This window comes from Salarias fasciatus, chromosome 23, assembly GCF_902148845.1.
Source record: "Salarias fasciatus chromosome 23, fSalaFa1.1, whole genome shotgun sequence".
NCBI classification, from domain to species: domain Eukaryota; kingdom Metazoa; phylum Chordata; class Actinopteri; order Blenniiformes; family Blenniidae; genus Salarias; species Salarias fasciatus.
In genome coordinates, this window is record NC_043766.1 from 6,091,150 (window position 1) to 6,116,315 (window position 25,166).

Here is a 25,166-nt window from a genome sequence, read left to right on the forward strand (position 1 = left end):
AAGAAATATGCCCATGTGTTTTATACAGCACAATAGACTGATGCATTTTGTGATCACTTTTTCGTTTGTTTCTAATTTGCTCAATAGACTCTTTGGGTCATGTTTTTCTTCTTATATTTTGTTATCTGATAACATGATTACTCGATATCAAGCACTACAAATCAATATGTTCCCGTCATTGGAGCAATTTGTATTGACCCCAGGTTTATCAAATCATTCTGCTGCTCTCCCCAAGGAGTGCCACCTACTATTTCCATTATTATTCCGAAATCTGAAACTCCTCAGTTGAATGTGATATAAACTATAACTTTAATGCCAAAAATTGACAAACCACAAATAAAACCCCCATCATATTACAAATACCTTAGTATTATGCCTAATGCTATTTATTATATTTCTATCATCACAATGTACACGTTGATCTGAATTTAGTAGAACTATAAATATCTTTGTATTTTTGTTTTTACATGTCTGGAATTAATTTGTTTACTAAAACAATACCAATAATATTAAAATATCCGGAACGTTATGAGAACCGGAAATCTCCGTCGGGCTCCTTTCCGAGATGTACACGGTAGTGTTCCCACCGGGTAAGTCCGGCTGGAAAATGTTCTGGAGCTCTGTTGGATTTATAGATATCCTGTGGGGGTTTCTTGCTTTCTGCTTCTTTGCAGCTTTTTGCGCTCACAAAATCTCCGCACTGCAACCAAAGAGATATGAAAAATTTAGCGTTTATATGCTGTTTCAGGATTTGATTCGCTACGGAAAAACCAAGCAGAGCCTCAAACGGGAGAAGTGGCTGCGAGTGTTTGACGTTCCGAAAAGGTGACTGGAAACTGGAAACATTGTGAACACATCAGTACATTTCAGCTCGTGTTTGGACACTTCAGTATTATGAAAACTGTGTAGATAATGTGTACGTGACGCTACTTATTTCATGGTTATATTAGTACCATCGGATGTGGTCATGTGCTACAGTTTTACTATGAATCTTGAATAATATATTGTTTATTTTTGCTTGTCGCCATCGGAATAACTTTTACTTTTACAAGATGCGCTTATATTCTACTGTGTGTGCACGTTTAGGCTTTTTTTTAAAGATGTTTTGCAACAATTAAATTCATAAAGGGATGATATGATCACACAAAATAGTCTATTGACATAATATATGTTGCCAATGACTGTATCACATATTTTATGCAAGACTTGTCCTGAATCACATTACATTGCGTTCATGCCCCTAATAAAGTTAAGTAAATGAATGAAATTAAGTGATCTGGGTGTCTTTCCTCTCCTTTCAGATGGTTCTGGCACTTTTACGCCATCTCTGTCTGCTGGAATGGTTTTCTTCTGGCCCTGACCCTTAACGCCAGATTTGATAATCATTCTTATCCATCATGGCTCACTGCTATATTAGACAGGATGACAGCTGCGTCCAGCTCCCATGGTCAAGGTAAAACACCCAGATTTTGTTCTGGGACCTGTTTCACAGAGCATATTTTACAACGTCATTGAGACTAACCTTTTCAGCTGTCAAAGGAAGTGATCAGAGTTCATCAAACTGACTGAACACGGGGAAATAATAGTAGATTAATATATTCTATGATTTCACAGTATCACTGTGAAGGAATAGCTATTTGTTCACCACATTAATGTTGCATGTGCTACTGAACTTTCAAAAGGCATAACACATTTTCACAATGTCGCAAATATAGCAGCAAAAAAAAAAAAATTGAAATCTGAATGACTAAACAGTGTTTGCACCACTTTTTCTTGCATTTCACAAAGAGCACATTTGTCTGAAGTTATAGTTTTGGGTTCACTTTGAAGCAGGTCACTGGGAAACTGCTTTTGAAAACTGTTCTAAACAGTATTTTGTAAGGCTGACAGTCTCATGATAACCATTATTTGATGTCCAAGTGTAGTTATATCACGGGGAAATCATACATTTAAGTTCTTCCTTTTCTGTTTTTAACAGAAGCTCTTACAAGCGGGGTAATACAACAGATATGTGTGATTAGAAACAAAAGTTTTATCTAGTGGTAGCAGGTCATCTGTTTTCCTATCAGAGCTCAAAGTAATATGGAATACTTCAGTTATTGGATTTTATGAAACAGGCCCCGAGGTGCATGTGTGCAATTTGTAATATTCAAGTTGGTTATCTGACGTTTGTTTTTCCTGCAGTCCCACAGCTGTCCACGGTCCTGGTGCAGCTACTACTCTGCATCCACTCCCTCAGAAGACTGCTGGAGTGCCTCTTCGTCAGTGTTTTCTCAGATGGAGCCATGCATTTAGTGCAGTATCTGTTTGGTTTGGGTTACTACATTGTCCTGGGGCTGACGGTGCTTTGCTCAGACCCTGCAGGACAAGGTTAGGATGACTGATATTAACTATGCCTCTGTGCATTTGGCAGTCCCTGTGTTTCGCTTTGTGGTTGCTGATGTCACTGCTCTTCTTTCCAGGGAGGGAAACCCAGCTCGCCGATCTGAACTTTCTTCACTTGGCAGGATTGGTTCTTTTTCTGTGGGCCTCAAAGCTGCAGCATCAGTCAATTGCTCTGCTGGCCAGACTTCGCACTGGGCAGTCAGGTATTTATCTTTGATTTATCTCAAATCACTAATTACTGGTTAACATTTCTCTGAAATCCTTTATATGTCATGTGTAACTTTTAGGGACTCCTACCTTCTGAACAATTCTCAAACAGCAAATGTGTTATCATTTTCATCTGAAAATAGTTAGCTTTGAAGTCAAGAAAAAAGAGTTTATCAGAACTAATTAATAGAAATTCAATGGAAAAGAGATTTTTTTTTTGTTCTCAATAATCAATAAAAATGACGCAAGTGAAAACTAAAACTATTCAGTTGAATTCACCATTATTTATTTACAGCCAGGTAAGGGACAGTCATTAGACACTTTTAGAGAGAAAAATCCAGCAAAAAGTGAACTTAAATTGGCAAAAACACCATCTATGTTTGATGAAAGCTGCCAGATGTTGGGTGATAATTTCTCTTGAGTTTGTAGTTTAATGCAGTGTGTTTTCATTTGTTGTGTCTTGCAGGATCTGTAGAAACACTGGATCACAAAGTGCCAAAGGGTGGTTGGTTCGAATGGGTTTCTTGTCCACATTACTTTGCTGAGCTGTTGATCTACATATCACTGAGTTTGATCAGTGGAGGACTTTCTTTTACATTGTGGCTTGCTGTCCTTTATGTGTTCTTCAACCAGGCATTGGCGGGACAGCTTTGTCACGAACACTACGTCAGCAAATATGATTCATATCCAAAGCATAGAAGAGCATTTATACCTTTTTTGCTGTAAATCCTCAACATGTTGTTTCTCTTTTTGTGTTGTTTAAAGTGAACTGGAAAGTTCTTGAAAATGTATGTTCCTCTGTGGAAATGAAAATGGATTAAAAATCACACCGTCATGGGTTTCTAAGTCAGATGGAGCCGAGGTGTTTAGTCACTGGAAGAATAACACTGGGAGTTCTGGTGTGTTTGTGAGCTTTGATATAGAAATATCTTTAAGTTTGTTGCAAGCTGCTCGTTTGAAGAATCCGCGAGGAACACCATGTCACAGCAAGAAGGCTTTTCCGGTCCTGATGTTTTCTCATTTTTACATAAAAAAAATAAATAAATAAAAAAATAAAATAAAAAAGATGATGTTATATAAACAATCAGCCTAAATGGGGAATTTAAAAGTAATGAAACCCCCAGGTTAAGAGTGTGGGTGTCATCTTTGACAGCATCTTAACTTTTCAGCTCCAGTTCAGTAACATCACATGCTCAGGCTTCTTCCATCTGTGACACATCCACTTCCTCAGCCCCTTCTCAAAGCCAACAGCATCACCATCCTGATGCATACCCTTGTCACCTCACACCTGGACTATTGCAACTACTTTTTCTATGGCCCTCCTCAAAAATCCCTCTATAAACTGCAACTCATCCAAAGCTCAGCTGCCCAGATCATCACTCGAATCCCCTCCACCCTCCACATCACCCCAGTACTCCAGCACCTCCATTGGCTCCATGTTCATTAATGCATAGGTATCAAGAATCAGGCCTTTCTGTGTATATTTTCTATGCTCTCTCTGCACTCCAGTTTCCTCCCATAACCCAAAAACATGTATGAGAGGAGAACTGATGAGAGGTGACTATCTCTTGTGTCTGCCCTGTGATGGACTGCTGAGTTCACCCTGCTCACCCATAGTTATCTGGGACTGGCTCCAGTGCCCTTCTACCCTGCACAGCATAAATTAGTAAAGAAGATAGCTCACTGTAGCTATAGTTTGCGTCAACTTACTTCATACAGAAATAATTTTTTTTTGGAGGCAGGGGGGGTAAATGAAGAAATTATTTGAAAAATGAATGTCTTGTCAAAGCACATTTCCCTAATTTTAAAGGAACCAATCAGTATAATTGTGCCATTTCTGTTCATATTATTATTCACTGCAACTAAAATATAATGACGTTACTTGAATGCTGTACTTGCCATGATGTCCTGGTCAACAGCATTAGCAGCATCAGAAATAAACAAATGCACTCCAGAGAGCCACAACAGCTTCTTCCTTACTGTTGACACAAGACTCCATCACATGTTTTTGTAAATAGTATTTTTGTTTTTCTTTCAATGTAATCACTGGTTTTGCTTACAATAACCACTGTATAGCTTGTACATATTAATATTTTAAATTACTTTTTTTTATCCTGTCTTATTTGATATTTAACCTTCTTTTCTGTATATTCTGTGCGGAGCTTTAAAAGATTATTTCTTTGGGGTTATTAAAGTTTTTGTGTCCTATTGGCAAACTGAGAAAATGCGTAAATTCATTAGTTTGAAAGAATTGTTTGAGTTGAAAAAAAGTACACATTTTATTCTTATCAAAAATGTAAAGTCGTATAGAACAAGTACAGGTATCTCAGAATTATAAACTAAAGGTGACTGAAATGAGTAACTATAGTAGTTATAGTTGACAGCCGGATGGTCCAATCAGCGAGCAGCTTTTTTTGTTTCGTCAGCACGTACGACACGTCTCCCCTTGATGTGGCCAATCAGATATGTGTATAGCTGCGGAGTCCCGCCCTCTAGAGAGTGTCAGTGACGTGTTTCATCGAGAATCCCACATTGAAGGAAGCTAACATGAAGTTAGCCGGCTCCATCTACTCTGATATGAACTGACCGACGGGGATTAAAAGTATCCGCAGCTCCTCTTTCGGTCCGTTTTCTCCGCACTAATAATGCCTCTTCTGTCGGGCAGAGGAGACGGCGGGGCTGTCAGGAGCTTGTTGTTTTCGCTCGCCGCCACCGTGTTGTTGTTGTCGGTCGGAGTCGCGGCGATCCAAGAGGAGCAGAAACCCGTCGAGAAGCAGCCATTGCCAGAGGTAAACGCTTCTACCTCGATGTCCCCTCTTTGTGGGTTTAGTTCACATTTTGGAAAGTTGTTTAATGCCGGTGTTTCGAAACGGATCCGTGCTGGCCTGCTAATGCTAACTGGGGTCCTGTTCCGGATGTAGCATTAGCAGAAAGTTACTTTATGGTCCCTGCACGGTGTCAGTCACATAAACATTAATTTTTCCGCTATGGAAACGAGACGCTCACATGATGCTGCGTCCAGCTGCGTCTCTCGTATTATCGGTGTATCTTGAGCCACAGTTTTTATTGACTGTTATGAAGTAGCGAAGCTAACCGGACTGACTCTTTCAACAGAAAGCATCGAGCCCGCATCCTGTAGGCCCCGTCGTGGCTGAAGATGGCTCAACCAAAGACAACCTGGGCTTCATCCATGCCTTCGTGGCCTCCATCTCTGTCATCATCGTGTCTGAGTTGGGAGATAAGACGTTTTTCTTCGCAGCCATCATGGCCATGCGATACAATCGCCTGACGGTGCTGGCAGGAGCGATGCTCGCTTTGGGAGTTATGACTTGTCTTTCGGGTTCGTGGAACTGGATTTGTGCACTTTCCTGTGATGCAAACTTAGTTTTCATCATCGATGAAGTGATTCTGAGTGTTGTGTTTCCTCCTGTCCCCAGTGCTGTTTGGCTATGCCACCACTATCATCCCCAGGATCTACACATACTATGTGTCCACGGCCCTGTTTGCTATCTTTGGGGTGCGCATGCTGAGGGAGGGCCTGAAGATGAGCCCAGATGAAGGACAGGAGGAGCTGGAGGAGGTGCAAGCAGAGATCAAGAAGAAGGACGAGGAGGTCAGTCATCTCCTGCTCACATCCACAACTGTATTGACAGTCATTGCATAACAAGTGATCTGGCCTAACGTCTAATCATAGCATGTAACTTAACTAAAGAAGTCTCTCCTAGGTGCTATTTGAAGTCGATGTAAAGTTGTCAAAACAGTGACTTTTGCAGACAAGTGTGTGCATCTGAATGTAAATAGTGATTTTTTTTTTTTATCTACTCTTAATGATGGTGATTGCTGTTGATTATGCAGAGCTGATTAAGTCAAAGGACTAGCAATGCTTTTATCATCCAGGGTGCTTTGTGGGAACTTATCTGTTTCCAAAATTTGTGACAAATGCAAACCTAAGGACGGCATGTTGAAAATTATTTTCTCTCAAACTGTGAGTCTGCACTGATCTTTGCTTATGTTTTGGTGAGTGTAATTGATCTCTTTGATAACCTCCACCTCATTGTGGGTGTATATCAAGCAGACAGAGACTGTTTGTTCAGTATTTTGTGTTTTATGTATTCAGGTCTGAATGCAGCATCAAACAGATCAAATGCATTATATGACAGAACTGTACAATGAAATGATCTCGATACTGGATTATGATAAAATGATCATTGGTAAAAACGGTCACATATTCAAAACACTTTAGTCAGGTTATTCTGCGGCTCATGAACTGAAATTTCCAAGAAAGAAAGGACTTAAAGTGGTAAAACGACAGTTTTACTGCTGTGGTGTTAGTGTCAGGTGACAGGAAGCAGGTTGTTTCCATCGTTGTTTGCCCAGTAAATGGTGTTCTGTCATTATAGATATTTTATTCTCATTGTGCAGTTGGTGAGTTCTGAGCTGCTTAAAAGATCAGCACAATTATCTCACTGAAAGTACATTGCATTTAATTGCACCATTTTTATAGAGACTATTAAAGTTTTGGTTCACCATAAAACATCTTAACGGCTGTCCAACAGGATGTTGATTTACTTGGTTTTTGTCTGTTGGCAATTGGAATAGTACAGAGAAAAAAGAGCAACTCTTTCAGGCCTATTTGGCTCTCTACAACTTTAAACATAGTGTGAGTAAATGCAAGCTTAATGTGCCAGGTATGTTTGTGTGTTGAGGTTTTTGCTCTGTGTTCTTCTTTTCTCCTGTTGGGATTAAAAAAATAAAGAGCAAACCTATACTCATGTGCGGTCACACTGACATGAAATGCAAGATCAATACATCAATAAAATTCCATGACAGCTGCTGTGAAGTGTGTTCTGTGACACAACTTTCAGACTTTCACAGCAGTACTTTGAGTGATGATGAATGCAACACAGTGGGTGTTGGATGAATATGGAGTACGTAAATATAAATTTGTCACAAGATTATCAGTGTTGTGCACATCAGTCCTGATAAACTGCAAGGATACAGAACTCCACCGCATTCTGTCTGGTCGTCATTCAAGATTGCATCCAGACTGTCCCAGCCTGCACCAGATCAGCTTTCTAACTGCTCTCATTTGGACAACAGTTGTTCAGGTTGACTTAGCAAACAAAATTGCTTCAGCCTTCTTATGAAAGTCAATGTCTTCATTTCACAAACTGAACAGAAACTGATTACAGACAGGAACAGTTGTAGTAATATTCTTATTTATTTAGCTTAAATGCTAACTTGTAGTCTTTCTTTGTGTGTTGTGCAGCTCCAGCGGTCCAAACTGGTGAATGGGGCTCCAGATGTGGAGGCCGGATCGGGAACTACGCTGCCTCAGAGAAAGTGGCACAGCTTCATCTCACCCATCTTCATGCAAGCCTTCACCCTCACCTTCTTTGCAGAGTGGGGGGACCGCTCACAGCTGACCACCATTATACTCGCTGCCCGGGAGGTTTGTTCATTTCATATTCCATCTGTATCTGTTAATACTGTGTAGGGCACGCTTCCCGGCCACAACGATATCAATTCATGTTCAAGTTGTTGTCAGCGGGAATGTAAGCAGTAACAATGCACTTGAACTGGATGAGTTAGGTGAAAATTGATGTGGCATGCACTTCTTGAAATACGTAAACTGTTTTTTTTCTTTGTGTTCTGATGCAGGATCCTTTTGGAGTTGCAGTGGGCGGTACAATTGGACACTGTTTATGTACAGGACTGGCTGTGATAGGAGGGAGGATGATTGCCCAGAAAATATCTGTCAGAACAGGTGAGATAGATTTGAATTACTATTTTCCTTCTGTTGTATTTATGGGAAAAAGCGCATGTGCTTTTCCAACTAAAAATTTTAAAAAAGCAACAAAGAAATCCTTCAAGATTACTGTCAGCCTCAAACTACATGATGAAAAAAAACATTCAGTCACAACAGAAGTGCTTAAGTGAGAACAGAATTTCTTGATTTGCTGCATTCGGGAAAGCAGTCAGTCAACCACTGGGGGGCGCAAGAGGGCTGGTGTTTTGCATCTGCACACAACAAAAAGACTATTTCAATAGATTGTGGTGTCAATACATTGTCTTAATTGCTGTATTTAACAAACAATAAGACCCTCTCAGTGACCATTTGCCCTCTAAAACAGCAAATAATGAAAATGTAAAAAATTTTTTGTTGTGGTTTTGAAGAGTTCATGTAAAAGCAGTCAAGCCCCCACCTGCTTATCCCAAAGCACCTGCTTATTCCTGCAGCTGACATTTTCACTCCTCTGTATGAAGACTGACGAAATGTCGGACATGGAGCTGTTTGGTGGTTCTAAACCTGTTTTCGATGTGTTGATCTGTTATTATAAATAGTTGCTGAATTGTACATAATTATTCAGTATGAAAATCAGTGGTTTGTTTTCTGTGTTTGATTGGGGAAACACAGCAATTCACTTTTCTAGCCAGCAGAGCACTTTATTTTGATGTCATAGTAAAAATCGTACCGAGGTTTGCACTTTATGTTTACAGTATGCGATGGTCTATTATTTCATTTCCAGGGAGAAAAACCAATCCAAACCTTATTTTGGTTTAATTTTGAAGAGGAACAACTTGTGCTTAATTAACGTGTAGCAATGACGTAACAGAAAACATTTCTCAATATAGAAATATCTTTTTGATCAAAAATTGATATATTGTTGTGCTAACCTCAATCAAATTGTAAATTCCTCTTGTAAGGAAGCCTGATATTATTCAGTGTTCATAGTTGTGTATTAGACGTAGTTTTCTTCTGAAAAATCTTCACATCCTAGTTATTTTTTAATGTGGTCTCTTAAAATAATTTTTTTTCCCCCTCTCATTTTCTCCATAGTTACAATCATCGGAGGGATTGTTTTTCTGGCCTTTGCCTTGTCCGCCCTGTTCATCAAGCCAGAAGCTGGATTCTAAATGGACGCAAGACTTTCAGGTTTACTCTGTAAATACGTGTACAAAATTTGGTGAAGTTGCTGTAGAGAGACTCTAGTTTTCATTCAGTATGTCTCCAACTGAAACATGTGACTGGCTCAATGCTGAGTGGAAGTCCTGCCCACTTTTTCTGGAAAGCCTCGGTTCCTCTGCTGTCCGTGTTCCAGAGCGGTTTGTCTGAGGGTTTAGCAGTGAATAGCATCTCCGGGGAGGCTGAACCTGTGACCCACACCAGAGTCTGGTGGGGAGTTGCAGTTGTTGACAGAAAGCAGCCTGTGTTTGATCTTCATCCTGAAAAGTTCAGCAGAAAGCTTCTCATCCAGAGCAACTGAAGAAAACTCATCGGTGAGAAAGGGATGCTGAGCTCCAGGGGCTGGGGGAACAGATGCATGCTGGGAGCGGATGTGAGATTCTCACCCTTGAGGAGGAGCTGTGGTCTCCTCACTAATCGTGTGAGACAAAGATGACTGGATTGTTACTGATCGCTGCCCTCAGATTGTCTCTCTTCAAGTTACGGTGATTCAGAAACGGACATGCAGCACTTTCCTCATACTCTACCTTCTAAGTTAGTCCATTGAAGTCCATTGAAGATGCCTTTTTTGCAGTTTTTAAATGTTTATGTTATTTTTGCTTGTTTCTTAAAATAGAAGACCTGGGGTTAAACCCTATTCACACCGGGGTCACTCTCCTGCTTCCACCTGCCTCCGAGCTGTACTGGAGCAAAATCCTATGATAAAATGGGCTTTTCCTACCTGAAGGAAAAGCACTTGAAAGCAGAACCACCAACATATAATTTGTTTTGGTAATCTGATCTAAGTTTTTATTTAGACTTGAGCTGAAAAAAAAATGTTATCCAAATATTTCATATAGTAGCGGTTTACTTTTCAGAAGAATCCCAGACACACGAAATGACCTTCACTTTGAGCTCGTGTGCACCTTTTCCAAACGATAATCATATATAGTGACACTGATCAGGGTACCTACTTATCTCCTCATGATGAATGTGTTTGTGGAAAATGTCAGCTGCCACCACATGGACCTGAAGCCCCAACTAACTGTGACCGAATGTAAACATCAGGTACAGAGTCACGGCACTAGAAGTGGAAATCACTCCGTCAAGCTGTGCTGCTGCTGTGACATGACAACGCTGCAACCTAATTCAGGCCTCACTGTTTATTTAAAATGTTTCTATTTATTTAGCTTCTCTGTCTTTCCTCTGAGGTTTAAGTACTGTAGGCACAAAGGGCGGGAGAGGTCTCTCTCAACATGGAACGGAATATTTTTGTAAGCAAAACAGGCGAAAGTTGCATTGTCAATATTTGACAGACTGCTTCCAGCTGTGAAATACTTATGTTTGTTCTGTGGGTTGGTTGCCTGTAACTCTGAAAAGCTCAATAAAAACATTTTATGTGGCGTCTGATTTCTAACCAGATAATCCTTCTGTTTGAGCTGATTTGTCACATGGCTTGAGAGTAAATGACAGAAAGTGGGCACATTTCATGAGAGTTTTATTTTTGAAGTTAAGGGGAGCAAATGATGTGACACATTTGCCCTGAAAAGATTGATTTCTGTTGTAACTTATGTGAAAATGTTTGGCTCAAGAAACAAATGTCAGGCAGTTCACTTGTAGGCACAAATAGTGTTTTCATACTAAGTCGGATTAAAGTGCAGAACATCGATTAGAGAGTTAAATGTAGAAACACAGAGGTGTGCTCACTACTGAATTTAATAGAAGTTAAACTTTGAGGTGAAAGAGCTGTGCTATAAAGTAGCAGAGGGTATTTGGGAGCACATGGATGTTCTGCCCAGCTGGACCCTCACTGTTCATTTCCCACAGGCTCCACTGTCAAGGGCACCAAAGAAAGAAGTGGGACTTTGACCTAAAGTGAACAGCAGGTGGCAGCAGTGGACAAGGAGGCTGCCAAATAAGGCTCCTCTTGTGCTTCATGATAGCATTAAGTCTCAATTACAAATAGTTTTGGCACTTAATAGTAATAACTTTTAAAACGGGTTAAATATTTTGAAGCAATGAGTTACTGATTGACAGAATACTTTGATCTTCACACTTAACCCTGATCAAAATACTAAATTTGGAAAATAGGACATGTAAAATATAAATAAAGTATTTATTCTCGATATATTCTGTTGGAGCTGAATTTAGTATTTGATCAGGGATAAGTATGTTTTGCTCTCTTCTTTAATGGATTTACAGGTACTGGAATTCATAATTATGGTAGGTAATGTGTGCAAACCCATACATTTATGCATTTACTATTTTTTGAGAAGGAAGGTGGGCCTGCAGTGATGTGATATATCTTGTAGCAATTATCTTAAAATGACTTGTCTGTGGAAAAATCAAGACTTACAACTTCAGAATGAGACACAAATGGCAGGTTTTTTTTGTCTTTTTTTTTTTTTAACTCATCAGGTGATAAAACATCTTGCCAGTGGAGTCCAACCTAAGTCAGTGATGCCAGCGCTCTGACCTCTTCGGTCAAACTTTTCAAAGTCGAGTGTGCTGCGACAGTGAATTTCATGAGCCAAACCAAAAGCGGCACAGAGAAGCTGAAAGAGGGAAAACACAGACATTCAGAGTTTCAAATGTGCACATCAGAACTACACGACATTTAACATGATGCGCTGTGTCCTTTAGTCTGGCCCTCACCTCGCGGAGCTCTCCTCTCTGTGGGTGATGGAACATTTTTCTTGTCATGACCAAACTTTTGTGACAAGACTGCTCACTTTTTTCTTTTTTTTTCCCCTTCTCACAATTTCCAACATGAAGGAAAAAAAAGATGAACTTGCAGAAAAACTGAACACTGACTCTGAGTCAAAGTGGAACAGAACTTTAAACATCGTATATCAGCTCTCAAACTTAAAAATAACCTGCTCTTTAGGGCAAAAATAGTCATCAGTCTTTGTGTGTCACAGTTAGTTTAGATCCTTCACATGTAGATCAAACCTCAATCTGCAAGTGCTTGGTTTATTTAAAAGCATATCTATATACTTTTTTTTTTATATATGACAGTTACAGCAATATAAAAATAAAGTTCCTTTCATACATTGTGCAAAGTCTCCCACAGCTGTACGCTTCCTCATGCGAAACACTCATGTTGGCAACGTCTGTTACATTCTCAAAGGTACATTGCATCTTTATGTTACACAACACAGGACCAGCTCCACTCTGCAAGAGTTGCTAAGGACAGGAGTCGTATGTTATTTTAGGTAAATATTGATATGTGTGGCAGTGCCATATCTGACGCTAGAAAAGTAGAGAGACATTCTATGTGAGGTATGTCTATAGATGTCGGAGGTGGTTTGAAACATATTGTAAGGGTTCTATTTTTGTTTGTTTTAATGGTGACGAATAACAAAAGTGATTAAACAGTTAAATCGAAATTGTATTTAATCATAAAAGTGCATTTTCTTAAACACTGGACCAACAGTTCTTCACTTTATCCTGTTTGGTGGAAAATGTAACATATAAAATGTGTGTGAAAAAGGATTGGTCCATTAAGAATTTATCCTTGAAATCAAGCTTGGAGGTAAAAGTGAGAGGAAGTAGGAACAAAATATCTTAATGGTGAGATCCAAAAGGGGTGTGACTGCATGCTGTCAGATGCATGTACAGCTCCACTTCAGCTTCTAAGCTGTGTCTGTGAGGGTTTTGGAGAACTGAAACTTCATAACAAGGGCCACCGCCCAGACAACAGAGCTACAAACAAAACACCAACAGCAAGGAATGTAATCTGGGGCCTAGGCACCTTAAATCGGTCGACGTTAAAATTTAATGTTTGCCTAGAAGAGAATATTGAGTGCAAACACCTGGTGCTGACAGGTATGGCTCCTTCTCACAGTTCTCCTGTAGCAAAGCTAAAAGGTTTCTGATTTCTTGCAGTGTTTTAGATCTACCAAACCAACAATCAAGCCTCAAGCAAGAAAACTTACCAGTTTTCGGTTCTAAGGGAGCAGTATTGTAAGGGTTTGCATTAAAACATAGATTACATGATGTGAAATTCATGCTGGTGAATTCAGTTTCCTTTATCATCAGGATCTCGCAACTGTAAAAAACCAAAACGAAATGTGCCACGACTTGGATGTTAAAACAAGGTTTTTGTCTTTTGTCTCCAAACAACACGACATGCTGGGCATGTACGTGCATCAGCTGACATTTGGAATTACATTTAGGTCATGTGCAAAGCTCGCAACGTCATGGCACACAGATGAAGATGAGGCTGAGCTGTCGAGCTCAATACCATCTGGCTGTGATTTATATCAGATGGTGTGGAGGCTGTCAGGCGAGTCTGCTCAGCCAAAGTGTTCATGAACAGGTGGGCCTGATGGGCTCCACGGGGGCTTCTGTGTGAGGTTAAATCATGGTCTCGTCAGTCATCAAGCAGCAAGACGGGCGTGTTCTAAATACTGAAAACACTTCTTTGGAGGGTACAAAGCTCAATTTTATGACGGTTTCCAGGTACAACTGCTGAACAATGAACCACAAGAACATGAATGATGGGTACACTGAATTTCTACAACCTGTCAGACCTCGTACAAAGTGCAACATTTAGCAGGTTTCGCACTGATGGGTGTAGGGCTGATGCTTCTATGGATCTAACAAAGGAAAAATCAGAATTAGGACGCCAAACATTCACCAGATGCAGGTTTAAGTGCTCGTGATTGGAGATGTGGTGAAAAAAACATAAATTAGAGTCAGCGGCTTTCTCAAAAAATAAAGCGGTGACAGTAAACATATTCTGACAGGACAAACTCAAAAGTTCCATGGTCTACTGAGTCACTGTTAAGACCAACGATGCAGACATTAAGACACTGCTGGTTTCTCTCTCACTGTCGACACAGAGAGCTCAGAAAAGGCTGATGAAGGGACACCACACACGGTCGATGAGCGGTTACTAATGAAGCTGCAGGCAAGACGATGTCAACAAAGAGACGTTTCTCAAAACAACGGGGGATCAGCATGCCAGGGAGGAAAAGTTTGATTTGATCTCCATGAGCACACATCATTTCCTTTCCCTTTTGTGCGACCTCTTATCATATCATGACATAACATTAGAAAGAATTAGCGTATGTTGACAAACACCTTCAGGTAACATACGGGCTTTACAGATGGCAGTGAAATGGGAGGGATCCCAACATAAGTGCCAAAAATGGAAACATAAAGATATGACAAGTGATTCTGGAAAGCTTATTTTTGGAGACACTCAGCTTAACTTCTGTACTTCTAACCCATTCAAAATATCTGACTCCCTTTGACTGCAGAGTCTTCAGTGATTTTCAGCACGACTTACAAAGCTTAAAAAATATTTCTTGTATTGTTTTGACAATTTTATGAAATCGTGTGAAAATAGGGGTCAAGGATTAAACAAACTGTGACACAACAAACAGCATCAGCGTTGTCTGCAACAGACACACAAACACAAACATGTCCTCTGGGAGAAGGTCTGTGAAAGTATCAGCCACTGAGTATTTTAACTCCTTTTTTCCTTTGAGTACAAGGAAAAAAAACATTTTCAAAGCTGTAAATAACAGACTATGCATTTTCATTTCATGCATCATATAAAATATTAGTTCTTTCTTTTTCAATATATTTACAATATATATTACATGAGATATTCTGTACAGATAAAGTTGAATCTACACCACATTCTTTAAAAATATTTTCTGACCCATTATCATTTTTACATGAAAAACAAGAATAGGAGAAAACATCTGAAGCAAACAATCCTCGGGCTGTTCTGCAAGATGTCCTCAAAGTGAAGATCACATCGTCAATGTTCAGAATGGAGAGCGCTGCATGAGTTAATCCTTTGAGGATAACTAAAGCACTCACACTCTCACACACACACACACACACACACACACACACACACACACACACACACACACACACACACACACACACACACACACACACACACACACACACACACACACACACACACACACACACACACACAGGGAGAAGTGAGGGGAGAGTCTGCAGCTGGATTGTGGCTCCGTCTACCCAGAGGAACGGTTTCAATGAAGAGCCAAAAGCCTCCTGCCAGAGTCACAGCCAGCCCAGACCCGGGCTCTGAGATGCTCTCTGCTCTCAGAAGTGAAAGTGCAACCAGCGAAAGATTTACGTGAGCAAGGGGAAGCCTCAGCTTTTCCTTCCACTCAGGTCACAGTCTCTGAGGCACGGTCTCAGCGCTGCACACAGAGCAGCTTGATTCCTCTTTAGACTCCGGTCACACTCCTTTGGTCAACTCCACGTCCCACTGGTTTGTACCAGCTACTGCGGCTGTGCAGCAGATCGCTCAGAAATACTGTCTGCCCTGTGAGGGGGCAGCTGCTGTTGCTGCAGTTGCTGTTTCTGCTGTTGTAACTGCTTCTGTTGTTGTTGTGGATGCTGTTGCTGTAACTGCTGCTGCTGGGCTGAAGCACTGAAAGCGCCCTGCTGCTGCAAAGGGAACGCTGCCTGCAGGATGAGCTGGGTGGACTGGTTTCCATGAAGAAGCCGAGAAGCCTTAACAAAAAAAACAAAACAAAACAAAACAAAAAAAAAGGATTATTGGATTAAAAAATGAACAGACAATTCAAGATTTGACAATATCTGTTTGACTGTGAACCTTGGCCAGTAAAGTCCAATTTTACAAATCTGTAAACGCCTGCATCTGTAAAAGATGATATGAAACCCGACCCCTTTCCTGCAATTACCCTCATATGAAATCCACTTCTGTGCTATAAATATTAGCGCTGTGACCCAAACCCTGATTAAACACAATGTCTCCACAATAATTCACATCAAAGTGACTTTATTTTGTGCATTGATTTTCAAAGGTGTACATGCACAGACCCTGCTGTTAATATACAACATAACACACCCAGTGATACTCATGGAAGAATTATTGTATGTTGCTGTAATAGCGGCTACCCACACTGAACAGATGTGTAACTATAAATGGTAAATCAGAACACATTTTGCCACTGGACAAGTAAAATAAGAGCTCATAGAGAAGTAACAAGAACAAAATGCGACTGGAGTAACACAACATGGGTGTAAAAACATCAAGTTAAAACAAACTGTTATCCAGAGTAACAATTACCTGTTTAAAGTTACAAAGTTATGTAAATTAAGTATTATTTTAACTGTTTTTAAGTGATGCATTATAAAAGGAAAACACTGTGTATAGCGTGTTTAAAGTGACTGACTGCTGTTGACTTCAAGGCTGCTAATGTTGCAATTTACAGTAATAAAGTGGCAGAAAAGTTAGATTTCACAAAGACAGTTCCAAATATTAGCTTTGAAAGTAAATCAGATTCCAATAGTCTTCACATTTCCAACGTCTACTTGTTTCTCAGGATTTCGACTGAAAATCACAAAAGCAGCCAAACTAAGTAGAGTCACCTATTCCTCGTTGGACATCATGTCTCAACAACATAGGACTAATGTGACATCCTCAGTGTCCTTTTTTATTTGATTTTTTTCACATCTTTAACAAACTTTTTGATCACTGGTGATTTTTGGAGCAGTTTACTGCCAATAAAAACAGTACAACAGACAAGATTCTGCTGTTGCTTTAAAGTTTGTTAATCTGCTCAGATTGATGTGAGTCATATAAAGTGTCTTCAAGGAAATTTATTGTCATTTTTTGTTGTGTGCTACAATAAGATGAATCTTTATCAAATACCAAATACATTCTTTCGCATGGCATTGTTAAAAAGAAACCCAGATTCAGTCGCATGAGGAAAAAAAAATGTAAGGATTACATATGAAATTACATTTTTGTTTGTAAAGACTAGACAGAGAACTTAAAATGGATCATTTAAAAAGGCCAAATCAGTATATCCTCCACATGTAGACTTCAACAAAACCAAAATGTGATTAACTGCTGTGAGACAATGTATGTAGCAGTTGTGTGTGTGTGTGTATGTGTGTGTGTGTGTGTGTGTGTGAGTGTGTGTGTGTGTGTGTGTGTGTGGTCAGTGTTACCTGCAGAAACTGTGGCTGCTGCTGAGTGAGCTGTGTCTGCCCTGACTGCATAGCTGAGACCTGCGACTGCTGCTGCACATGCTGCTCCTGCTGGGGCTGCTGCTGGGGCTGCTGCTGCTGCTGTGGTGGGGGCGGCTGTTGGGAAATGCTGATGGTCTGCGTCTGGCCTTGCTGCGGAGCAAAAGCAGTCACGACTTGACCCATGAACATGGTTGTGGGAACCATGACAGCTCCACATGTCATCTGACCCGTCACCAGCTTGGTGAGAAGCTGAGGACCTGCAGGAAACCTGTGAGAAACGGAACAGGTCAAGTGAGTTTACTTGCGTCCCAGAGACACTTGTATGACACCAAATTAAAACAGCTGAAAGAGTGACAGTAAAACCCAGACACTGCTACTTGATAACAATTTTTTTTGCATAGTATGAAAGGAATGAGATTTCAAACCTAATCTGAGCTGTGCGATCCTGTGCAAATGTTGCCACCGCAGGAGTGTTGGGTCCAGTACTCTGGGACAGGCTTGTTGAAATCTGAACCACATTTGCAGGGCTTTGCTGAGGGACCATCATCGTGTTATAAAGAGATGCAGGTAGAGGATTTTGTTGCGGCTGCAGCGCGAGAGATGACCGCTGAGTCTGCAATGCATATAAGAATTAAAAAAAAAAAATCAGTGATAAGAGTTACAAGTTAATATATAGAAACAAACATATCAGATAAAAAAAAAAAAAGTGTAACAAAGCCAAAAAGAAATGGGTTTAGTAGGTTAAACCTGTGAGAGTGCTGTGCTTTGGTCCCGTAGGAGCGTTTGCTGCTGTGTTTGGGGCTGAACAGCATGCTGTTGCTGTATGCTGTTCTGTAGAGTCCCTGCAGAGACTACCTGGCCCTGCATGCTGAGCGTCCCGGCCTGCTGCACAGCGTTCCCCTGGGACAGCTGGACAGAGCTGATATTCAGTCCTGCAGCTCCTTTCTGCAGGAACATCTGAAATACACATTACAGGTTTCAACTCTAATAAAAAGCCCAACATGTCCAAGAAATTAATTTGAAAAAGGGCAATAGAAACAAAAGCTTTATATGAACTTCAGTAAGTCAGATACTGTTCCTGTGGTCCCACCTGCAGATTCTGTCCCTGCACTCTCTGCAGCTCATCCTGGATCTGCCGCAGCTCATCCTGTTGCCGCTGAATGTTTGCCTCGATCAGCCTTGTCCTCTGCTCAAGCTGCTCTTTCAGGTGCTGCATGGCATCTAACTGGTTGGAAAACTGCACCATTGCCTGAGGAAAAAGATACTGTGACCATCAATATTTTCATGTATACATCTGGCTGCAACTTATCCTAAAAGACTGTTGTGTTTTCTTCATTACCTAAAGACTAAGACAGTATATTGGCCATTGTGCACTGGAAATTTGTCATGAATTCACATCCATTCTTTTGCAATTTCCAGTTCAGATAGAATCCTCAAATAATGCCCCATGGCCAGAATCAGTTCCATTTGACTTTAAAATAAATTTAGCTATCTGGTAATAGCTAAAATAAGGAATACCCTTTCAAAAACTCAAGAAAGTATCTCACCTGTCCACTGGTCTGCACTTGCTGTGGAGGCTGCTGCAGCTGTTGTTGTTGCTGCTGCTGCTGTTGTTGCTGCTGTTGCTGCTGCTGCTGCTGCTGCTGCTGCTGTTGTTGTTGTTGCTGCTGTTGTGAAACCATAGATGGCGTCATGCTCTGCCCTGTATTTTGGGAGCTCATAGACTGCTGATAAAGACACCAAAAGAAAAAATGAAAAAAATGAAAAAGAAAACAGGACAAAGCCTTTAAATCCTAAGAAAACTGCTCATAACCCAGGACATTTATTGTGAGACATTGTAGTCCAGATGCTGTTGTTATACTTTCACTGACCTGACTGCTGATAGAGGATCTTCGCTGTGACGTCATCTCCACGGCAGAGACCGACTGTCGACCCGGTGTACTCCGATCTCCCTGAAGATTCATCTGTGATGCTGATAAAAACACAAACACTCCTCAGCCAAACAAAAAACAAATTCAAAATTCAAAATATTGCCAGAGGAGCAGATGTTGTGTTGGGCGTTACAGAACAGCTGAGTGCTTACAGGCTGGGTCTGATATGGCAGTGTGCGAGGATTTGCGTGAGCTGCGCGACGAGGCCGACGGAGTCCGGCTGTGGTTGAAGCGCTCTAAAGCCTCCGTCAGGCTTGAGGTGTTGAGCTGAGACTCAGAACCTGAGTCCTGGGACTGCTGGTACAAAGTATGGTCACAGGTCAGTGCTTTTCCACCACTTCATTAAAAAATTAATAACCCTGACAACACTGTTATTTTGTCTTCTTTTTTGATTGGGTGTTTTTCCTTTACATCATTTGTGTTTGTCATTAATAAATTCAAAAGGACAAAAAATAACATTTTAAGTACAACTTCAAAATACTAAACTGCAACAAAGACTTGTCACCTTGTCAGTTGTGATTTCAGGAGTTGCTTCTTCAATTCCCAGCTCTCGACGCTGTTCTGCCCTCACTTCAGCATAACTTTAGAAAAAACACACAAAACACTTGCTATACCTGCGTCTTCTTATATGCAAGCATACAAGCAATGAAGAGTAAATCTTTCGAGTACCTTACAACTGTGTGTGTACAGACGATAAACTCTGGTCTGGAGTTCCACTGGTGATACGTGATGTAGTAGTGAGTCTGAAGCCAAATCCACTGCTGTCCTTTGGTGAGGAATCTGTAGTAGCAGGACTTACCCTTGCCATATTGCATTACTGCATTAAAGCAAACACAAGTTTGACTTTTACAATTACAACAAATAGGCATACTTTATTGATGGCCAAACGTGTGTACTCACAGTGTTCATGGCACTTGGCCAATGTTTCCAGATCATCTACATGATAGTAGTCATACCCTGATGTACCCAAGACCTCAAATGGAAGGTAACCTATGATGGGTGGGGCTCTGGAAAAAAAAAATAAAACAGAGAATTGTTGTTAAGATGAATTAATAAAAGTCATTCTCCAAAAACTTTTGCATTAAAAATAAGTTTGTATGTACACTGGTGTTAGAAGTGACAGCACTCCGTCAACTTTTATGGTCACTAAAGACATCCATTAAAGGTTTGCTTTTTCAACAGTTACTGAAATTATTGAGTCCCTGATTTAATTGTACTCTCAACATATTTCATATTACTACATACGTAATTATTATAAGAATTATTCTAGTTAATGTAATTGCAATGATCGTTACTAATGAAGTGTGAAAAGTCCTTAGAAATTACGACATTAATTTCTTAGTTTTCTGCAGTTTTGACAAACAAAAATAGACTTTTTGAGAGTTTTAAGCCAAAACTCTCAGATGAAATTGAAAGTAAGTGTTTCAAACTCAAGCAAACCAAGATTTGAGTTGCTATTTTGACTTTACTGTTAACCAATATAATAATCTAATCTATAACTGAAGACAGTCAGTGTAGGAAACCGTGAAAGCAAAATTTACACAATAGCCAATCTAGTAAATCCCCACAGCAAGTTCACTTCATGTTTAATGTCTTATTAATTTCACCCCAGTTACACCGCATATCATAAAGGGACATTACTGCTTTCTTGTTAATGTAAAGTGTGTTTGTTACAAATATAGGTCACTGTCTGACTGGACAGTTTTGATGATGTAGTTTTACATCATCTGCTCAATATAAATCCAGATGGGAATATAGGTGGGACTGATAGGCAAGGGAGACTATGCTGTACTTTTGCAGGCTTAATTATATTTTCTTGAGTTACAGCTAATGAGTTGAGCTCAAGAAGAGAAAGTATTTCTGAAAAGGTCTTGCTGGAAGTATGCTTGTGTAGTCACCATATTTAACTGACTATTTTAGAGACACTTCGAATGACACACGCATAACCTATTTCTCATTTAATGGAATAAAAATACTCAGCCAAATGCTGGCATTGGCGAGACACTACTCATACACACCAGGAGATTCAAATCACAAACTGACTGACCACAGTCGCTCTGGACGTCTACCAACATATCTGTTCTATTTTTTTTAAAGAAGTTTCCCACCAAAGTTCAAAAGAATTTCAACTGAGCTCAATAGGTTAGGCATAAGCATCCCTTGGGGACACAAGTAAAATACATCTGCGCATAGCCATTAAAGCCTGTTTTTATGTAGCATCATCTTGCAGCAAACCGTACCTGTGGTCCAAGAAGAGAAATTTCCACTCTAAACTATGTCTGGAGGTGAATTCCTCATTAGGCTCTTCAACAGTGCACATCTCCTGTAGAGGCAAAGGAGGAACAGCAGAAGTTATCAGCTACACATAACAAATCTGTGATATTTCTGTCTGGAGGGAGAAACACAGACCCGGTTACAACAAAATTTTAATGTAGAGGAATTAAGGGTGATGGTGGTGGGGTAAAACACGCATGACAAAATGAGCCTCAGACAAGTAGTTATCACAGTCGAGTCTGTCTTGATTAAAACTTTTTTTTTTTGGCCCTGAAGCTTACAGATAAATGTGTGAACCACAAAAATGTAGAAGCATAAGAAAGGTTCGTGTTTCTTACCTTGATGAACTGTGGCTTGGCTAACCTCACAGTTGCTATGAGACACACTTTTTCTTCAAAGGCTGAGTGAAGCGATCGCTGGATCACTCCATCAAAACCGTTTCGGGTACAGTTAGGCACTGTTAAAAAAATTGAGATCAAAGTTCAGCTACACATTTACACACTTAATCGGCACCGCAAACTTAATTTGTGTAGTGTAGCCCACCATTATTCAAGGACTTGAAATTTCCGATGAATTTAACATATTCATACACTGGGGTCTCTTTGTGGTCAATCGTCCCTCTGAGCATGTGGCAACAGAACTCTAGCTGGTTTTTTGCTGACAAAAAGAGAAAAGGAATAAGATGAAAAAAACAAAACAAAACAAGGCTTTGAAATGAATGAAAAAAATAAAACACTAGACTTATCTAATAATGAAACACAAATTCTCAAGATTAATCTTCAGAGTTGCACTTACTTTTCAGATATTCCGGTGTCTGTGTCTCTCCCTCCATAACATGAGAGGAAAGAGCTTTGTACACATCTGAATGTTCCCCATTGGGCAGAAAGTTCAACAGGTTCTGATCCACAAGATCAGACTGAAACGAAACACACCAAATATCTGAGCTGATACGTGGGGGCAAATGAGTAATACAACAGCATGCTGTTTCATTGTTCCTGAAGTTCAGGATGAAGTATTTATACTCACAGGTAAGTGCTCTAAAAGAGAGGTGACACTCTCAGAGACATAGATTATATTCCCGTCAGTCATTATGGCGAGAAAAAATCCATCTAACGCCTGACAGACACAAATTTTATAGATCAGTTTTGGCACTGATTTAAAATGAAAGGCAAATTAAAAAAAAAAAAAACTCCTCGCAGCGGCAGGCGCTTTAAACAGCCGGACGCTGAGCGTCCATGCGGAAGCTAGAGTGGGTTGTTCTGCTGCAGTGAAACTGGACGCTCATTGGATAAAATACTGGGCTGGTCCCGCCCACGGACGCTCAGCGTCTCTGGGGGTCTATGGAAAATTGGGCTGGCCTGGACGCTGAGCTTCTGCATGGTGATTGGATGATCTGTGTGAAGCTTGATTGACAGCGAAATGAGCAAATCAGCGATCTTGAAGTAAAAAAAATGCACCAAAGCGCTTCTGAAGTTTTTCATTCTGCTGTTCTGAGTTGATTCGGAGGCTTTGCTGATCCCTGGAGACTTTATGTTGTGAAAAACGACTAGCGTTGTGTTTGGAGACTCGTTTCGGTCACTCTGTAGTTTCTGTCCTCGACTAGCAGCTGTGGAGCTTCTCCCCTTCTCTCACACAGCTCCAGCCTCCAGCAGCTCCAGCTGCTCGCTAGCTGCACACAACGGCAGAAAAATATATATATATATATATATGTATATATGAACTGCCTCACCTCTAACATCAGCTGTGTGAATTCTTCATTACTAAGAAAAGGAGGTTTCCAGTCTTGTCTGATCTCGGTCGACTCTGATTGTGCAGCAATTTCTAACAAAGGAGACACAAAACATCCAACTCAGAAGTGCTGAAATCTTAATGTGTAACTTGTGCCTGCCACAAGTTTTTTTCTCTCTTTTACCTTTGTGTTTGTGCAGAAAGTCGATACTTTTCTGCAAGATAGTTGATTTATCCATCTTCCGGGTGTTGCCCGGTAGCATGGTGCCCAGCTCCTTAATGAGGACATTGAACTGGTCTCTGCGTTTCTTCTCAGACTTGTTACGAGACACACTGTGGATATAAATTCAGAAGGGGGGATTAAATGTCCATTTATCCATTCATCCTCTATTGTGCTTTACACAGCTTAGGGTAACATGGCCCTGAATCAAATCCCCACTGATCAGGTCAACAATACATCACAGTGCAAACAGAGAGACAGACGATCCCAAAACTCATCACAGTCACACCTGTGCGTAATTTAGAGTGACTAAGGAAAAAAGGAAAAAAAAAGAAACTCAACTGCATGTTTCTGGACTGTGAGAAGAAACCAGAGTACCCAGAAAACCATCCATGCACAAAATCCAGACAGTAAAAGTCCCCAACCTCACATATTTTTGTGCTATTTTTGGCTATGTCTAGTTGAATTAGCTCCATTCCCAAATTTTCAACATGGAAAAAAAATCTACGGCATGGTGAGGTCTGTACCTTCTGTCCTTGCTCAGCGAAGCTCTTGTAATCCAAAAATATATGTGAAGTGAAATTTCATAACAATTAAAATCGTACACATACAGGACTTTTTCTTAAGAGAATTTCAATGAAAGAATGATGTAAAAACAAACCATACCGTTTAGCTTTGTCCTTCTCTTCTTCCATTAACCCATCAAAGATACTGGTGTCATCCCTGCAGAGCAAACAAACCAACAGCTGAAGCACCTCAGGGTTTTTTTTCCCTGCAAAAAAACTAATTTGACCACAAGTTCCAATTTTCCTAATGCTGAATGCATGTTTCCTGAAGGTTTGACATTAAAAAAAACCCAAAAAAAAACCAAAAAAAAAAAAAACCAGCTGTTTAACTAACCGGTCAATGCTCGAGGTCATTTTGTGTCCTGTTCAAGGTCGCAGTGTTGGAGAGGGCTCTTTTAATCGTGAGGTAGACATTTGTAAATCAACCTAAAACAAAGACAGTTCATTAAGTGACATCAGACTCATCGTTAAAACAATAAACACCGAGACAAATGCAGAGCAAAATCTGACCTTACTGACAGTACAGCCCTTGTAGAGAGAGGATAAGGATGGAGCTGCTAGATAAAGGTGGAACAGACACACTGTTGCAGAGGTGGAAGTCCGTCAGTCGTGGAGGAGAGTCACTGAAAGCTTCTTGATTTGTGAAGCCGACAGTCGCTATTAGATCTTCATGGAACAGGTTTTCTAGTTTACTTCGGGTGCCAATGTGGTACATGGCAGCAACATCTGCGTCTATGAGAGATTGAGAGAGGCACGGTCAAAACAGACAATTGTCTCAATTTGTAGAATAGCCAATTTTCTCTCATATCAAATGTGACAAGACACCAGGAGAGATGTTTAAAAATAAAACAAATTCTCTACCTAATGTTATCCAGACTGCTATCTTCAACATAATTATCAATCAG

The 25,166-nt window shown here is 40.3% G+C and overlaps 3 protein-coding genes across 5 annotated transcripts in view; 2 read left to right on the forward strand and 1 right to left on the reverse strand.

Annotated features, from left to right (window-relative positions):
- The first annotated feature begins 594 nt into the window (after window positions 1–594).
- On the forward strand, window positions 595–4,741 carry srd5a3 (steroid 5 alpha-reductase 3). The gene is made up of 5 exons (XM_030083100.1): window positions 595–825; window positions 1,302–1,453; window positions 2,185–2,370; window positions 2,463–2,588; window positions 3,059–4,741. The coding sequence occupies exons 1-5, from the start codon at window positions 608–610 to the stop codon at window positions 3,316–3,318; spliced, it is 942 nt and encodes a 313-aa protein (XP_029938960.1). The 5' UTR covers window positions 595–607; the 3' UTR covers window positions 3,319–4,741.
- Window positions 4,742–5,117: 376 nt separating this feature from the next.
- tmem165 (transmembrane protein 165) lies at window positions 5,118–10,958 on the forward strand. Its single transcript, XM_030083738.1, has 6 exons — window positions 5,118–5,381; window positions 5,707–5,932; window positions 6,030–6,205; window positions 7,862–8,044; window positions 8,254–8,359; window positions 9,434–10,958. The coding sequence occupies exons 1-6, from the start codon at window positions 5,238–5,240 to the stop codon at window positions 9,508–9,510; spliced, it is 912 nt and encodes a 303-aa protein (XP_029939598.1). The 5' UTR covers window positions 5,118–5,237; the 3' UTR covers window positions 9,511–10,958.
- Window positions 10,959–11,111: 153 nt separating this feature from the next.
- The window catches only part of clocka (clock circadian regulator a), a 32,308-nt gene continuing 18,253 nt past the window's right edge, over window positions 11,112–25,166 (reverse strand). Inside the window, exons 3-23 of one of the 3 annotated variants that reach the window (XM_030083729.1) lie at window positions 24,772–24,993; window positions 24,596–24,687; window positions 24,362–24,418; window positions 23,660–23,808; window positions 23,477–23,568; window positions 22,774–22,863; window positions 22,543–22,663; window positions 22,291–22,404; window positions 22,086–22,204; window positions 21,714–21,796; window positions 20,374–20,480; window positions 20,143–20,290; window positions 19,979–20,054; window positions 19,626–19,767; window positions 19,414–19,514; window positions 19,090–19,266; window positions 18,633–18,791; window positions 18,290–18,499; window positions 17,968–18,155; window positions 17,522–17,810; window positions 11,112–16,054 (exon numbers count right to left, since the gene is read on the reverse strand). In XM_030083729.1, coding sequence (XP_029939589.1) covers window positions 15,821–16,054; window positions 17,522–17,810; window positions 17,968–18,155; window positions 18,290–18,499; window positions 18,633–18,791; window positions 19,090–19,266; window positions 19,414–19,514; window positions 19,626–19,767; window positions 19,979–20,054; window positions 20,143–20,290; window positions 20,374–20,480; window positions 21,714–21,796; window positions 22,086–22,204; window positions 22,291–22,404; window positions 22,543–22,663; window positions 22,774–22,863; window positions 23,477–23,568; window positions 23,660–23,808; window positions 24,362–24,418; window positions 24,596–24,615 — 2,676 coding nt within the window. In that variant the 5' untranslated portion in view covers window positions 24,616–24,687; window positions 24,772–24,993 and the 3' untranslated portion in view covers window positions 11,112–15,820. Of the gene's footprint in view, window positions 16,055–17,521; window positions 17,811–17,967; window positions 18,156–18,289; window positions 18,500–18,632; window positions 18,792–19,089; window positions 19,270–19,413; window positions 19,515–19,625; window positions 19,771–19,978; window positions 20,055–20,142; window positions 20,291–20,373; window positions 20,481–21,713; window positions 21,797–22,085; window positions 22,205–22,290; window positions 22,405–22,542; window positions 22,664–22,773; window positions 22,864–23,476; window positions 23,569–23,659; window positions 23,817–24,361; window positions 24,419–24,595; window positions 24,688–24,771; window positions 24,994–25,166 lie in introns of those variants that run through there. The other 2 variants (XM_030083728.1, XM_030083727.1) reach the window with 2 other exon arrangements.

Excerpts from the sequence above, each read along its gene's own strand:
- srd5a3 (XM_030083100.1), top strand. The coding sequence starts at position 608 with ATGTTCTGGAGCTCTGTTGGATTTATAGATATCCTGTGGGGGTTTCTT. Across the intron at positions 1,454-2,184 it reads GTCCAGCTCCCATGGTCAAG|TCCCACAGCTGTCCACGGTC; the intron begins GTAAAACACCCA and ends TTTTTCCTGCAG. Across the intron at positions 2,589-3,058 it reads ACTTCGCACTGGGCAGTCAG|GATCTGTAGAAACACTGGAT; the intron begins GTATTTATCTTT and ends TGTGTCTTGCAG.
- tmem165 (XM_030083738.1), top strand. The coding sequence starts at position 5,238 with ATGCCTCTTCTGTCGGGCAGAGGAGACGGCGGGGCTGTCAGGAGCTTG. Across the intron at positions 5,382-5,706 it reads AGAAGCAGCCATTGCCAGAG|AAAGCATCGAGCCCGCATCC; the intron begins GTAAACGCTTCT and ends CTCTTTCAACAG. Across the intron at positions 8,360-9,433 it reads GAAAATATCTGTCAGAACAG|TTACAATCATCGGAGGGATT; the intron begins GTGAGATAGATT and ends TTTTCTCCATAG.